Raw genomic sequence first — 16,518 nt, 5'->3', positions numbered from 1 at the left:
GGTGGCTCCCCCGGCCGCCTCTCTCCGCCCCGGGTCGCTGTTGCCTTGGCCGTTTTCGGGCTCAGCGGCCTGAAGAAAAAAAGAGAAAAAGATAAAAAAAACCTGAAAACGCTTCAAAATCTTAAAAAAAAAAAAAGGAAAAGAAAAAGCGAATCCTCCTTGGAGAACCCGCGGGGAAGTCACTTTTGCACGCTTCCGGCCTGCCCCGCGCCCGCCGCCGCCGCGCGTGGCGTCCGTCGGTCTGCGTCTGTCGGTCCCCGGGTGAGCCGCCCGCCCGGGCCCGCCGCGCCCGCGCCCTCCGCCCGCCCAGCCCACCGGCCGGGTCCCCGCCGCGTGGCAGCCCCGGCCCCCGACCCGTCGGCGCCCTCGCCCCCAGCGCGACGCCGCCGCCGGCGCACCACGTGTCCGCGCTGCCCTTCGCTGTCCCGCCCGCCCGGGGCTCGCCGAGTCGGCACCCACAAAGATTTGGTTTCCCTCTTCCCTGGCTGTTGTAATCTTAAACCGCCGGGAGCCCGAGGCCTATATTTATAGAGAAACGCGTGTCCCGAAGGCCGCCGTGGGCAGCATCTGGCTGCCTCCTAAAGAAATTTTACCCTGGGAAAGGGGATTCCCCGTTTCAATTTTTTTTTCTTTTTGAAATTTGGAGCTTCAAGCCAAGACAGCTGAAAATTACAAACTCCCAGGGAGGGCCATATTGTTTTTGAGAGCCTTTTGTCTGAGGTGTTGCAGTCCCGTGTGCGCTGTCCCTGAACTCCTGGTTTCCGTCCTGCCTCTGAGCCTGCCTACTCCAGCTTGTCTACGCTTCGCTCTTTGCCACCTGTGAGCCGCGGCGCGGGCCCCGGCTCCGAGAAGAGCCCCTTTTGTCCTGCGGTGGGCCCTATAAGAAGTCCTCCTGGCGGGGCTCGGGGTGGTGGGGGGTGGGGAGATGAACGCTGCGGCCAGCAGCTACCCCATGGCCTCCCTCTACGTGGGTGACTTGCACTCGGACGTCACCGAGGCCATGCTGTATGAAAAGTTCAGCCCTGCGGGGCCTGTGCTGTCCATCCGGGTCTGCCGCGATATGATCACCCGCCGCTCCCTGGGTTATGCCTACGTCAACTTCCAGCAGCCAGCTGACGGTGAGTAGAAGCTATGCCCACACATGCGTGGGATCCCGGGGGACCCCAATAGTCATCTTCTGGCCAGGGCTCGACTGCCAAGGAGGGGGCCGTATCATGGCAGCGTGTTGCCATAGAAGGCGTAACGGTGCAGGGGTTGAGAACACAGAGCCTGGCATCAGATGACCCGAGTTTTCAGTCTTGCTTCTACCACTTGCTAACTGGGTGACCTTGGGCTACTCAGTAGTGGTGGTGGGGTTGGAACCCAAGGAGACTGTAAAACAGGATCAGAGTGAAGCCACTGTCATTCCATTGTGTGTGGTCCTGTTGGAGTGGGGCTGGGCTGTTAAGAGACCCTTGCCTGGTCTGATAGCATGGGCTTATGTCCCTCATAGGCCTGCTAAAAAGGCAGGATGATTCAAACACAATTCGCTGCAAAAGTTTTGGCTTGCAAAGCTGCTGCCCCCTCCCCCACCTTTATCCTGGACTAAGCTTGATTTTGTGCTGATAAAGGATCATTTATGGCAGGTAGGAAGCGGGGGGAACATTCTGTGCATAAACTGTAAGAAAGACTTGTTAGTGTCACCAGAACTGCATGTGCCAGGCCAGCTCCTTGGTGTGTGTTTGCTATTGGAGTGGAGGAGTGCTTTGCTCTGGACAAATGGTATCCAGGTTATTTGCGTGAAGAATGGTATTCAGGTAGTCCGGGGAAGCATTACTTGAAAATCCCCTGAGCTTGTGGCATTTATGGCCTCACCTGTGAACAGTGCTTTACACTTATCTAGCCCTTTTACTTCATCCAATCCGGAAAAAATGGTACTTAAGACAAGAAGAAGGAGTGCAAAAGGTTGGAGGCCAGGTTGGGACTCCCAGTGTAGTACTCCACCACTCCAGATTATGGCTTTAGCATGAAGCAGAAGAGAGAGGTATGCTGCAGGCGTGGCAGGCACAAGGCCAGAGGAAACCTAATCAGGGGCTGCACGTGACTCCAGATTAAAAGGGAACAACTGCAGAGACCATTACTGGGAGAAACAAGCCATTTTATGGCACAGGATCTTCAGGTTCCTATTTTTGTCCCCACTTTGTTCACTGTCCATGAGGCACAGAGAATGTTACTTGCCCAGGTTGCAGTTGAGACTAGAACGTTGGACATGTTCAGAGAGACTGTCAGTCCAGTGTGTCTAAGCTAACTCCTGTCCCTGACCACAGGATCACAAACAAGGTAGTTGAGTGTGGTCTTTTTAGGGAATCGTAGTGGGTACATTGGCTGTTGTCTGCTTTCTTGACTCTTCTGAACAAAAGTTGTGTCACTTAGAGATAGCTGAAGCCATTGGTCAGTGTGTCTGCCAACACATACTTTTGCAGGACCTCTCCCTGCTATAAATAAGTGTAGCCAGATTTGTCAGACTAAGCCGACTTGCCTTGTGCAGTGCTGTCTGGAAATAGACACGAAACTATGTTGAAATAGTCTCCTTTACTGCTAGTTAACGAAGCAATGTGGGGTCCCAGGCTGTCTGCCTCTGATAGCCATCACAAGCAAATTTTAGTATCTAGACTATTCCTGACCTGGATCCTCAAACACATGAGCCTACCTTCTGTGGAAGGTGGGGAAGGTTATTGGAAAGAAATTCCCTTGGCTGATTGGACAATTGAACAGAGGGACAAAGTTAGGGAATTTTGTCCTCCTTTTAAGTGAGATGTTGTCTTAGGCAAGGAGCAAGCTCTATGGCCCTGACCCTTCTGAATCCCCTTATAGAGGAGGTTCTGGGTGATGTCACTGCGGTGAGATGCTGTAATAGCGTTGAGGAAAAGTAGTCACCAGATCTGGGTCCTTGTTAGCACTAATGAAGAGAAGTGTTCCTGGCTGGCAGGTGATGATATATATTATAGCTTCTGGTTCTTCAAATGGTCTCTGTTGTACACATGCACTTGGTTGGGAAGCTAAAGGGGCATCATCCCAAGGCACTGGTTGAAGAACTTATTTGGGCATCAGGGTAGTTGAAGTCCTAGAATTCTAGAAGTTTAGAACACATATTAAGGTTTCAGATGACTGGAGACAACTTGTTGCAGGGCCCACCACCTGCACTGTCTGCTTAGGTAGAAAAGTGTGGTGGTTTCATCCTTCTTGTGCTGATGATGTGGAGAACATTTCCAAGTTCTAGCGATTAGCTGGAACTTACTCTACCCTTAGTAACAGTGCAGGCTAGAGGGATCTGATGCCCTTTGATTTCAATAGAGTTCCCTTTTATCAGAGTGATTACCTTGAAAAGTCCTAGAGTAATCTGTTCTAGGGATGGTGGCCTATGTGAGTTGATGTTTTATATCCTTGATTGAAATGTAGTTTCTCTCTTACAGCTGAAAGGGCCTTGGACACCATGAACTTTGATGTGATTAAGGGAAAGCCAATCCGTATCATGTGGTCTCAGAGAGATCCCTCTTTGAGAAAATCTGGTGTGGGAAACGTCTTCATCAAGAACCTGGACAAATCTATAGATAACAAGGCACTTTATGATACTTTTTCTGCTTTTGGAAACATTCTGTCCTGCAAGGTAAACACTGATTAAATTATTTCAGCAGAATAATTATTAAATCTTGAAACAAGATTAAACACTATGAGGAGAACTGCCTTGAAATTGGGCATCAGAACATGGTAACTTACTTTTTTTTGGTTTTTTTGAGTTGGAGTCTCACTCTGTCTCCCAGGTTGAAGTGTGGTGGCACACTCACAGCCACCGCAGCCTTGACCTGCTGGACTAAGGTGAACCTTCTGCCCTTAGCCTTCCAAGTAACTGGAACTGTAGGCGCACGCCCAGTTAATTTTTTGATTTATTGTAGAGATGAGTCTTTGCCATTTTGCCCCAGGCTGGGCTCGAACTCCTGGGCTCAGGCAGTCCTCTTGCCTCTGCCTCCCAAAATGCTGGGATTATAGGTGTGAGCCACTGTGCCCAGCTGCACAGTAACTTTCAAAATGCTGGAAATGAAATCCTAAAAGTTCCCTTAGGTAATCTCAGGGCCATAGCCCAGCATAACCAGCAGGTGGTTTTGGATCCTTGCTTTTCCTTCCCTCAGATGAAATACCCTTCCTGTTTTTTAGCTGTAGAAGGCCTCAAAAGGTTTTCTTTTGGGTGGAGTAGAGGAAATTTATGCTTCTAAAGTGATCGGTTTCCTGGAGAATACCAGAGAAGTGTCTCCAGGAAACTGATCACTTTAGAAGCATACATTTACCCTTTTCCCTCTCTACGTGTCTGTTGATGTGGAGCACTTTAAAACCCATAGGATGGTGTTTTACTTGTAAAACACATCTGGCACACCACACAAGGCTGAAGTCTGTTGTAGGCTTAAAAAAATTCTCTTTCTGCAGCACTGTGGTTTGCACCCAGATCTCTTAAATGTATTTTGGAATAGAATACACAGTCCAATAATTGCTACCATTTGTAAACAGCACTTACTAGGTGCCTAGTGCTGTGCTAGATGTTAAATAAATCATACCTAGTACAGTTGGCTGCCTTTGGCTATGGCTGGGCTAGAGGCTTCTCATACACAGAAGACCATGAGGTTCAGCATCTCTGGAGCTGATCATTGATACTAAGGGGTCCACCTTGTCTTTGACAGGTGGTGTGTGATGAGAACGGCTCTAAGGGTTATGCCTTTGTCCACTTCGAGACCCAAGAGGCTGCCGACAAGGCCATCGAGAAGATGAATGGCATGCTCCTCAATGACCGCAAAGTGTGAGTGTCCCAGTCTGGAGCAACAACCATCGCATGAGCCAGCCGTGGCCCCACCTCGGTATTAACTGGCACACACAAGGCGGCTACTGGTTCTCTCGGCCCAAGTGTGGCCTGCTCCTACCTCTCCACTCCAGGGCTGGTGAGTCTCCCTGCCTGAGCCGTGGCAGCCCTTTTGACTCGCCAAGGTGGGCTTCCTGCCCAAGCCATGGCCTGCCTGCAGCCTCTCCCTTAAAGGCATCTGTCTGTGGGTTTTGTGAACATCAGCAACTGGGGCTGGCTGGAAGGCAACTCTAAGCCCACTCTGAGTGGGGGTCTTGGCCAGTGGCAGAGTGGAGAGGGCCCTGGACTGACCAGGAGCTGTATACTAGCAATGTGACCGTGGCTTTCCTGTGACTCAGGTCTGTCCATGGGTTTCTCGCTAGTGGATGTTGCCAAATTGTCCCTCTAGTTCTCCATTTTCTAACTTACGACTCAGTGACCTAATACAAGGCTGGCTCCATAGTAATAATTTGGTTACAGTGAAAAATCTCATCCATTTGCAGAGACAATTCATAACACCTTGTTGCTTTGCTGTGGTTGTTACTATAGAAGGGAGAGAGTGAAAACTTAGTAAAGCCACGTGGGGAGAAGGGACGATAAGTCTTGGCTATTATAAGCAAAAATAATTTTCTTTTGTGTTGTTTAACAAACCAGAGGATGGGTTGTGTTTATAATGTCCATGTGTCCAGTGGACACAGGTATCACTAGAAAGAAATAGGAAAAATTTTCAGTGTCCATACTTTGAAATACATAAATACCAAATGAATACAATAAACAAGCAAACAATCCCTTCGCTTAAATACACTCACTCCTAGGATTAACCACTGTTAACAGTTTGGTTTGTATCCTTCCAGACCTTTTCTATGCATTTACATAGTTGCACAGAAATGAACGTTTTAAAAATGTGGTCGTCAGGTTTCTTCACGAAGGCAGTGTGATGTGGTAGGAGTAGCCCTGGTCTGAGCCAGGAGCCCTGGGGCTGGCCCTCGCAGGATAGTCCTGCTTCTTTCTTTTTCTACTGGGGATTTGGGTTGTCTCTAAACTTACTCTCTTAGTGGTGGATGGGGACCTCATGTTTCAGCCTCTCCTGTTAGCCTTTAACCTGCATTCTCTGGACCCCTGGAAAATCGTATTTTACTCTTCTAGGTGATCACTGTTCTTCCTGGTTTCTTTCTAGGTTTGTGGGCAGATTCAAGTCTCGCAAAGAGCGAGAAGCTGAGCTTGGAGCCAAAGCCAAGGAATTCACCAACGTTTATATCAAAAACTTTGGAGAAGAGGTGGATGATGAGAGCCTGAAAGAGCTATTTAGCCAGTTTGGTAAGTCAGAGGTCCTTTATCCTACATGTTCCCTTTTACAGTCCACCAGAGCCATCTGTTTTTACTTAGGAGATGAGGGCACTCAGGCCCAGAAATAAACACCCTGGCTGGCAAAGGTTACAGGTAGATAGGGGTAGATTCCAGGCCTGGCTTTTGGCGTCATCCTTCTCCCATCCCTAAGACCATCTCAGCTGCTTGGTCAGAATTAGAAGACCAAGTGTGGTGCCTCTTTCTTATAGTCCATCTGGGTTCAGCCAGAGGTTTGCTCCAAGTGGGTTCCTAGAGGGAAGTCTTCTCTCCTTGAGTTGTGCTAGAGATGGTGTTGCTAATAGTTCTGTCCTTTGGTAATAGGTAAGACCCTAAGTGTCAAGGTGATGAGAGATCCCAGTGGGAAATCCAAAGGCTTTGGCTTTGTGAGTTACGAAAAACATGAGGATGCCAATAAGGTGAGAGTACCACAAGGGTTGGGAAAAATTTGTAAGAGGTGCCCCAGAGCATGGGCAGGGCCTTCCTGGCACACAGTAGAGTAGAGCTGGAATGGTCTGAGGTTCTAGTAGTGGATGTACAGTTACTGTGCTCTGGAATCATCTTCTTGAGGGGGTTTCATGTTAACATATCATTTAACTGTTTACAGAGCACTTGGCACATACCTGTCACTTCAGCTATCAGCTATTGAGAAAACAGGACAGATGTTTGTTCCCCTTAAAAGGTGAGGGAGCTAAAGCCCAGGAAGTTGCTGATTTAATAACAGCATAGCAGCTACTTGTGGGCAAAGCATTGTGCTAGGCCCTCAACATTTATCACTTGTTACCCACAAAAGAACCTGTAATGTTTATTGACAGCCAGATTATCAGCCCAGGCTCGTGTTACCATGCTTATATTTACACAGCTGTACTATTTTTCCCTCTATAATTTGGACCAATAACCCATTTAAATATTAACTCCACCTACAGATGAGATTTGGATTTGTTTAGCAAACTTCAGAGATGCAATGAAATTAGTTTTGAGTCCTGTTGGAAGGATTTCTGTCAGAATATTTAGTGGGACTTATAGACCCCTAGAACAAGACTTAATCAGGACATATATTTCCTCTCTAGGCCGTGGAAGAGATGAATGGAAAAGAAATCAGTGGGAAAGTCATATTTGTAGGCCGTGCACAGAAGAAAGTAGAACGGCAGGCAGAGTTAAAACGGAAATTTGAGCAGCTGAAACAGGAGAGAATTAGTCGATACCAGGTGAGATGGTTTTGGCCCAGCCTACTTACTAATAGGGAATTTGCAAAGCACCTTAATGTTTAGCAGGCTTTTTCTTTGAGGATTTGAAGTCTGCTCTTCCCTTCATTGAGATCAGGTTTAGAATGATATATACATACCCACCAGATATGGCAGTGATTATAGAACATGGACAAAAGAGGTCGAAGGACTCTTATGGAAGCCTCAGCTTGTTGCTCTTGGCCATGTAGGTTCCTTTTACTTGACACCCCTTTGTTTAGCATGGTGGCAAAAAAAATGACACCCCTTTGTTTAGCATGGTGGCAAAAGAGACCCCTACTGGAGTGAGTGGTCAGTCAGTGCGGCAGTGGGGAGAGACGACATCATGTGACTACACTGGTGGTCCTATCAGAGTTTTAGGATAGTAGTTTCTTGACTTTGGGCTTGCATCAGATCTTCAGCAGGGCTTGTCAAAATCCTCTGACCTCCAGCCAGAGTTTCTGATTCATTAGATTTGGGGTCTGGCCTGTGAATTTTCATTTCTCACAAGTTCCCGAAGATGCTGGTACTCCTGGTCTGGGGACCACACCTTGGGCACCATTTTCTTAGGACTATATGTGGCATAGAAGTGCAATGAACAATTATCTTTCTCTTTTAGGGGGTGAATCTCTACATTAAGAACTTGGATGACACTATTGATGATGAGAAATTAAGGAAAGAGTTTTCTCCTTTTGGATCAATCACCAGTGCTAAGGTATGTTAATACTGAGATTTTGGGATTGAATTCAATATTACTCTGTTACAGGTTTATTGACATTTATTTCATTGAAGGAATAGGATCTAAATTGTGTTCATTTCTTAAACTAGTTACTACATTTTTCTAGCAAATCCCTCATTGCCTTGGATTATGTATTTTAGTGGATGATCTGGAGAATGATATGTCAGTAGGTTAACGTTACAGTGTCTCCCAAGCACTGGAGTATGAGAAGGCTTTGAACCTAGCCCCTCCCTGCTAACCCTCTAGCGCACCTAAATCTTTCCCATCCTTGCTGCTTTGTGCTGGTGTGGGGACAGATGGTGCTACAGTAAGAGCAGAGAAAATCCAGACAGGCTGTTTTCCATTTGTCTTGGGGCCTGTCTCTACGACTCTGCCACATTTTCTCCTTGAAAATGAAATATTTTGAAGATTTTGGAGCTAATCTACCCTGATCTAATGAAGAGGAAAAGGGAGGGGAAAGTTTGTTTTTCCATGTTTTGTAATGTGTATCATTTGCTTGTTTTTCTTTGATAATCATATCAACTGAGTTAGCAGGATGATTAAGTGGGAACCACCTTTATTTACTTAGTTATTTTTAAAAACATGGGGTACAATTCAGGATTAGGTATACAAGTAATCATACATGTAAAGTTTGGGCCTCCCTTTGGTCCCCACTTCGCCTGGTTTGAGATCAGGAACGTTATTGATACTATGTGCCCTCCATCCCTCTCCTGGCAGTGTCCTGCTACTGCTAGTCCCTTATAGTATTATGGTAAATGTTCAGGGTCCACTTATGAGTGAGAATGTGTGGTACTCAGTTCTTTGTTTCTGCGATAGATCACTAAATATTATAGATTCTAAATCTGTCCAAGTTGCTGCGAAGTCCATATGTTCCTTTTTATGGCTGTGTAATATTCTACTGTGTATATGTACCACAGAACCTCCTTTTAAAGATAAGGAATTTGAGTTCTTGTGCAAGAGAAAGGGGATGGCGTATGGCATGTCCTTGGCACTTTGGGAGTGTGATGACAGAGAGGTGACATCCAGAAGTTGTGGATCATGGCCTGATGCAGCCACTGGTCTTGCTTAGTAGGGGTGCAGCAAATACCATAACATTCTTTAGTTGATGAGAAAGGAAGCTATGTGGACCGGTAATATCTTAGTAGTCCTGCTCCAGCTCTTAGCATAAGTTGCTCCTAACTTGAGAAAGTTGTGCAAGAGAACGTTATCAGTTGTAGTAGGGAGTTGCCCAGAGACCAGCTCTGGGGTTCGCCTAGTTCCTTACCCCTACCCTCTTGGTATTACTCGCTTTACTGACCCCTATCAGAATAAGAGGAGAGCAGAGAGTCGTATCTTGAAGTGTCATGGACACCGTTTCCAAGATCATGGTATGGCATTTTTTTCACACACTGTACTGGCCCACCTCATTGGTAGAGTTGTTGGGTTGGTACACATTTTTATTTCCCTGTCCTACTTCTGGAGGCTCTCCAGGCCGTTAACTGAGACACAAAAAAAATGCTACTAAGCGTACATAGTCATATTGCTACTAATACTTCTGAGAAGGGGTACATGAGGGAAGGCAGTAAATGACCTTTTTAGGTTTTTTATTTATTTTATTTTTTTGAATTGAGATTTCACTCTGTTGCCCAGGCTGGAGTGCAGTGGCATGGTCATGGCTCATGGAAGTCTCATCCTCCTGCGCTCAGGCTATCCCTCTGCCTCAGCTTCTCCTGAGTAGCTAAAACTACAGGTGTGCGGCACCATGCCTGGCTAATTTTTTTTTTTTTGGTAGAGACAAGGTCTCGCTATGTTGCCCAGGCTGGTCTCAAACTCACAGGCTCAAACAGTTCTCCTGCCTTAGCCTCCCAAAGTTTTAGGATGACAGGCATGAGCCACCATGCTCAGCAGTTTTCTTATTTTATGTGGAAAAAGATTGCTTGAGCCAGTAGACCTGTGGCTTTGTAGCTATTTACTTTGGAGTAATGTCATGGAAATTGAGACTCAGAAAGCAAGTAAGACTAGATTATAGGCTGCCTATCTCTCAGCTGGTCATCTTTGTGTCATTCCCATTGAATTAATGGTGGCAGTCATTGGTGACTCAAGCGTTGTATAATACTTACCCACATATGCTATTTAAAAAGGGTTATCCTAACCTTGCTGTGAGTTTGTTAAAAGTTTTATCCACCAATGTCTTGTTATAGATGAACTCCAAAAATAAATTGTTCAACGGTACTGTCAAAATCTCTTATAGGTACCCAGGGGTAGCTGTGCTTCCAGGTATCGGGAAACATCTTTGGGTTCCTGGTTTTACCATTAGTCATTTCATAGTGTTTGGGAACTTTATCATCACCTGGGACTTAAAAAAGAAAATGCTAGCCGGGCTCGGTGGCTCAGCCTGTAATCCCGTGCATTTGGGAGGCTGAGGTGAGTGGATTGCCTGAGCCCGCGGGTTCGAGACCCGCCTGGGCAGCAAGACCTCTCATCTCTATAATAAATCAAAAAATCAGCCGGGCATGGTAGCACATGCCTGTAATTCCGGCTACTTAGAAGGCTGAGGCAGAAGGATCGCTGGAGCCCAGCAGGTCGAGGCTGCGGTGGCCGGGATCGGCCACTGCACTCCAGTCTGGGCGACCGAGTGAGACTCCAACTCAAAAAAAAAAAAAAAAAGAAAATGCTTAAGTACCTTAGAGATTGTGACTTAATTGGTCTGGTGTACATCCTGGGCCAAGATTGAACCTCTTCTTTTTCCTCCACCTAGACTTGGTCATTGCTGCAGAACCCAGATTTTCTAGCTCTTCTGAATCCCTGACACAGGGATACCTTTTTCTTGTAGGTAATGCTGGAGGATGGAAGAAGCAAAGGATTTGGCTTCGTCTGCTTCTCATCTCCTGAAGAGGCAACCAAAGCAGTCACTGAAATGAATGGACGCATCGTGGGCTCTAAACCACTATATGTTGCCCTGGCACAGAGGAAGGAAGAAAGAAAGGCTCACCTGACCAACCAGTATATGCAGCGGGTGGCTGGAATGAGAGCACTCCCTGCAAATGCTATCTTAAATCAATTCCAGCCTGCAGCTGGTGGCTACTTTGTGCCAGCAGTCCCACAGGTAGGTCTGCTATATGATCACAGCTCTTTAGAACTTGCCCACTGTCAGTTTCGGCTGTATTCTACAGTGGTTGAGGACTCTTGCAGTAAAAATGAAGAAGGACTTACCCATGGTCGTACAGACATAGTGGCAGGGTTAGAGTAAAACAGTCCCTATTAACTGTCTCAGCTTTTGGGTAAAAAGAGCCTTTTTTCCAAATAATTATCCTAGGACCTGGTTAGTGATGAGGTACTTCTCTATCCTTAAAATAAAAGGACTTGGGTGTTCTGTCTTACAGGCTCAGGGAAGGCCTCCCTATTACACACCTAACCAGTTAGCACAGATGAGGCCTAATCCACGCTGGCAGCAAGGTGGGAGACCTCAAGGTAGGTGGTGGGGAACAGTGATTTGATACCCAGGATATACCTGTCCTGGTCTCCCCTGCCTTTCCTACCTTCCCCTCCAAGACACAGCCTAGGCTCTGCTCCACATTGCTTGTCAGTGATGTGCAATTTTTGTCTTTTCATCAGGCTTCCAAGGAATGCCAAGTGCTATACGCCAGTCTGGGCCTCGTCCAACTCTACGCCATCTGGCTCCAACTGGTAATGCTCCGGCCTCTCGTGGCCTCCCTACTACCACTCAGAGAGTCGGTGAGCAAACTGGCCTTTAGAAGCGTGGCCCGGGGAGGAGGGAGTCAGGATAACTAGGCTCTGCCCTGGGTTGGTCAGTTTGTTGGGCTCGAGTTTATTGAGTCCCAATTCTGTAATCATAGCTGTGTGCTTAGGTAGGTACTTTGGGAGCAGAAAGACAGTGTGCATCTAGGTGCGTTGGTTACTTTTAACATTCTTTGCTCATCGGTGACTCATGTAAAAGGTTAGTTGTAGAAGTTTGCTAGCTGGATAACTACAGAGGCAGCCTTTTCTTTTGGATGGGGTGGGGTGTATAGAAGGAGAACTTTTTAAGGACTATGTCCTGTATTCCAAGGTGTGGAAAGAGTTGTTTGCTATTCTTTGGCTCATCCTCACAAGTAGCAGTAGTGGCCCCATGTATGATGTGTTACATGAACATGCTTTGAAATTTCTCCTTCCATGGGACATGCCAGTTGGACATCTGCCGCCAACACTCATGTGCATTTGCTGGTCTGTTGTAGGGTCTGAGTGCCCGGACCGCTTGGCTATGGACTTTGGTGGGGCTGGTGCCGCCCAGCAAGGGCTGACTGACAGCTGCCAGTCTGGAGGTGGTATTGGATGCACACAGAAGGGGGAAAGATGGGATTTGTCGGGTCTTTGCCCAGACTGATGGGCTTTAATTGTGTTTGTTCTTTCCCTAAGGCGTTCCCACAGCTGTGCAGAACTTAGCGCCTCGTGCCACTGTTGCTGCTACTGCTCCTCGGGCTGTTGCACCATATAAATATGCCTCCAGTGTCCGCAGCCCACATCCTGCCATACAGCCTCTGCAGGTGAGGTCCACCAAGCAGAATGCTAAAAGGATTTTCCCATTTTTCACCTGATTTAAATGAATCTTTGGTTCCTTCAGGTATTAAATGCCTGCTCCGTGTTAGGATACTGTGTTCTGTGTGGTAATTCAGACACTGTCCCTGCCCCTTAGGTGCTCACTAGTGAGAGAGAAGGTGCTAGAAAGTGTTTTTCCTAATAATAGTTCACTCAGAAATGTCCCCAGAAGGAACAGCCAGTGCTTCCTGCTCTCTTTATGGCATATGTATGTTTGATATACATGTGCTCACTCAGCGCTTTGAGCCTCCAGGTCACTTCCATATCCAGTGGCCTGTTTGATCCTCAGCTGCTCTGCAAGATGACTGGTATTAAGGCAGGAAATAACTTCAACTTACAGATAAGACATTTAGCTTAAAAAATGTAAAATGTGTGTGGGAAATGTGTTTTGGAAGGGAAGGGGTTAGAGCCCACATATAGATTTTCTAAGCTGTAACTTGCTGTCTCTAGAGCCCTGCTCCTCCCTAAAGGCAAGCCAGGATACAATTAATTTGTTGCAGAACTCAGGAGCAGTTTGCTGTGGAAATGCCACACTAAGACCACAAGCTGCCTCCTAGTTACATTACTCTTTATTTTTTTTGTTGTTTGTTTTTTTTTTTTTTTTTTTTTTGAGTTGGAGTCTTACTCTGTCACCCAGACTGGAGTGCAGCGGCCGCTCCCGGCCACCGCAGCCTTGACCTGCTGGGCTCTGGCGATCCTTCCGCCTCAGCCTTCCGAGTAGCTGGAACTACAGGCACGCGCTACCATGCCCGGCTAATTTTTGATTTATTGTAGAGATGAGGTCTCGCCAAGTTGCCCAGGCGGGTCTCGAACCCGCGGGCTCAGGCAATCCACTCACCTCAGCCTTCCAAAGGCGCAGGATTGCAGGCTGAGCCACCGAGCCTGACTTACATTACTCTTTAACCATCCTGCTCCATACTCTCCAAGTTGGGAATTTCCCAGAACTTGGTGCTATGTAAAATACTTTTTTTTCTGCATGGCCCTCCTTTTCGGACTCTGACCAGTATTGACATTGCATGTTGACAGTTTTTAAGCATTTGGTACAATAAAGGTGATGTGGGATATAATTATAATTGTCCTGATATTTATACCCTTTGACTTAATCTGTAATGGCATTCACCCTAAAGGAAAACTAATTTTCAGGAAAAGGCTATTGACACAAATCTCTACTTTAGCCTAATTTATAACAAGGCTTCAAATTCTTGGGTAACAGTGTTTTTAAGAAAATGTCGTAAAATACTTGCTTAGCATTGTATGTTTATTACATGAAATTTACTTTCTTTTCTGATAGCATGCCATTTTCATTGTAATTGGTTTTATTTGTATGTCCATCCTATTGTTTTCCTTACCATACACCCATCAGTTCCTCAAGGACTGAAATTAGTTCCTTGAGAGGAAGGTCAACTATCTCCATCTCCTCTTTCGCATAGTTAGATGTTCACATGTTGACTCCCAACCACCATCAAGTGTTGTCCTCTCCTTGATGCTAATCCGCTACCTCTCCTGGTTCCCAGGCACCCCAGCCTGCAGTCCATGTGCAGGGGCAGGAGCCCCTTACTGCCTCCATGCTGGCTGCAGCACCCCCCCAGGAACAGAAGCAGATGCTGGGTGAGTGACCCACCTGCTTGCAGAAGAGGGGCCCAGAGCCTGGCATCAACTTGGACATCAGTGCCCGTTGTTTACTGGGGTTTAACTCGGTTTTTTTATTAACTATCCTCCCCACAGGAGAACGTTTGTTCCCACTCATCCAAACAATGCATTCAAACCTGGCTGGGAAGATTACAGGAATGCTGTTGGAAATTGATAATTCTGAGCTGCTGCACATGCTGGAGTCCCCTGAGTCTCTCCGCTCAAAGGTGAGCTGAGGAGACTGGGGGACAACCATGGACACTTAGGTGCAACAGGGAGAAGGGGCTGCTGCCCCTGTGGCTCCTTCCCTCATACATTGCCTATGACTGGGGACTGCTGCTCTGTGGGTGCTTGGGAAGACAGTTGGCACCAGAAGCTTAGGGCTCATCTTCTGCAGTTGGGCCTGGACACTGTGAAGGGGTTCTCCTAGAGTCATTGACCACCTGGAGATTTCTCACAGGTGGATGAAGCTGTGGCGGTTCTACAGGCTCATCATGCCAAGAAAGAAGCTGCCCAGAAGGTGGGCGCTGTTGCTGCTGCTACCTCTTAGACAAGGAAAAACCGTATGTTTGGCTCTTCGTTTTCTACAGTGGTTTTGATTCATGAGTATCTTCCTAAAAGAATGGTGGTCATATATAAAGCCATATTTCTGCCATTTAACCTGATAACTTGAACAGGCTTTTTCTGTCATCTGGATGAGTTTGTGGAAAAAAGAGTACAGACTGTGATTTAAAAGGAAGTTTCCTCATAAGGAGCCCCTGGTTATATAATCAGATCCCCAAATTCCATTTCTGTGAGCATGATCTTCCTGGTTTGGCCTGAGGTTGTGTGTATACCACAGCTTAGCTCTGGGAGTACAGCAGGGAGAGAGGCCTTGGCATCAAAGGTTATGATCTTGTGGGAGAGACAGACACATGCCTGAATACAGTTACACAGGGTATGTTCCAGGTGGCTTCTTATCATGAGCACTGTGGACTCTGTCTGCAGGGGCTTGGGTGAATAAAGTTTAACTAGGACTTACGGTAGGTGCCTCCAGATACAGAAGGAGTCAAATGAACAAAGGAAAAAACTTGTGAAGGCCAGAGCTGCTATGTGGTAGGGGTTGACTTGGCATAGCTGTGACTGTCTTGTCAGAGACCTCAGGAGCCTTGTCATCTAGTGGGTAAAGCCCAGGGATGCTGTTAAAGTGGACAGGACAGCCCCAACTGAATGATAAGGCCCAAAATGTCAAGAGTGCTGAGGTTGAGAAACCCTGCTCCAGAATACTTTCCTTTATTAGCCAGATTTTAGTGAAGCTCTGAAATTATTTTGATTATGTATTTATTTGTGTTGGTGCTTTTCTTTTCAGGATTCAAAAGCCAAATAACCCCTCATGGAATTCAGCTCAAGGTTTGAAGACTTCCTAGCTTGTCCTATGGACCTCAACACCAAGAACTACAAATTGCAAATTTAATAGGTCATTTTGTATCAAAAGGTCAATTATGAAGCGCCTAGAATTTTTCAATTATACAAATATATTCTTTGGGTTCTGCTGTGGCCCAGACAGTGTTAACTTTTTTTTCTATTGTGGGTTTTGATTTTTTTCCCCCCCCAGAAATTGGTTTTATTTGATGTACCCAAGTCTTATGTTTCTCAATAAAGAAAAAAAAATCTCCATAAAACTGCTTCTGTCTCTGACCACAGTTTTATTCCATAAATTTCAGGTTTTGCTAGAAAGTAACTTTAGGATGTGAATAGTTTGCAGTGAATTTCTGTATAGCTTACCCTCTTACCTTTTTACCTGACAATTTAAGGTTAACAAAATATACAGAACTGTTGAATATGATCCTGTTCCATTGCATTCTGTTATGGTAGGATCTTTACATTGGCCCCATTTGACTTACAGGGTACAAGTCTGGTGTGGTCAGAGCAGACCTTGGATCTGTATCCTTCTGGGGTACAGAGGGATTGGATTAGCACACACCCCAAGGACATAGGGTGAGATCTTCAGTCCCTTCCTGTACTATGTTGGGATTTGTCCTTTCCTCCCCTCTGTCTCCTACAGCCAGTTCATTTTGCATGCGGGTCAGCACGTTGATTTTGCTACCAGGGTTTCTTCTGGCAGTGGGAAAATGGGAGGTAATCTGTAACAGTAGCAAACAGTA

At 46.3% G+C, this 16,518-nt stretch overlaps 1 protein-coding gene across 1 annotated transcript; it reads left to right on the top strand.

Annotated features, from left to right (window-relative positions):
* Positions 1-16,023, top strand: PABPC4 (poly(A) binding protein cytoplasmic 4). Its single transcript, XM_008054367.2, has 17 exons — positions 1-261; positions 647-1,118; positions 3,453-3,646; positions 4,710-4,825; positions 6,042-6,181; positions 6,533-6,627; positions 7,279-7,416; positions 8,051-8,146; positions 10,983-11,255; positions 11,533-11,620; positions 11,765-11,884; positions 12,385-12,471; positions 12,566-12,693; positions 14,260-14,353; positions 14,471-14,601; positions 14,835-14,894; positions 15,723-16,023. The coding sequence occupies exons 2-17, from the start codon at positions 926-928 to the stop codon at positions 15,738-15,740; spliced, it is 1,971 nt and encodes a 656-aa protein (XP_008052558.1). The 5' UTR covers positions 1-261; positions 647-925; the 3' UTR covers positions 15,741-16,023.
* Positions 16,024-16,518: the final 495 nt, after the last annotated feature.

This window comes from Carlito syrichta, unplaced genomic scaffold (assembly GCF_000164805.1).
Source record: "Carlito syrichta isolate Samal-C Ts95f unplaced genomic scaffold, Tarsius_syrichta-2.0.1 Scaffold289848, whole genome shotgun sequence".
Lineage (NCBI taxonomy): Eukaryota > Metazoa > Chordata > Mammalia > Primates > Tarsiidae > Carlito > Carlito syrichta.
Note: the sequence above shows the minus strand (reverse complement) of the source record. Positions and strands in the feature narration are given on the sequence as shown.

Coding starts and splice junctions, on each gene's coding strand:
- PABPC4 (XM_008054367.2), top strand. CDS start 926: ATGAACGCTGCGGCCAGCAGCTACCCCATGGCCTCCCTCTACGTGGGT. Junction 11,256..11,532: donor TTGTGCCAGCAGTCCCACAG/GTAGGTCTGCTA, acceptor TCTGTCTTACAG/GCTCAGGGAAGGCCTCCCTA. Junction 12,472..12,565: donor TGACAGCTGCCAGTCTGGAG/GTGGTATTGGAT, acceptor TCTTTCCCTAAG/GCGTTCCCACAGCTGTGCAG.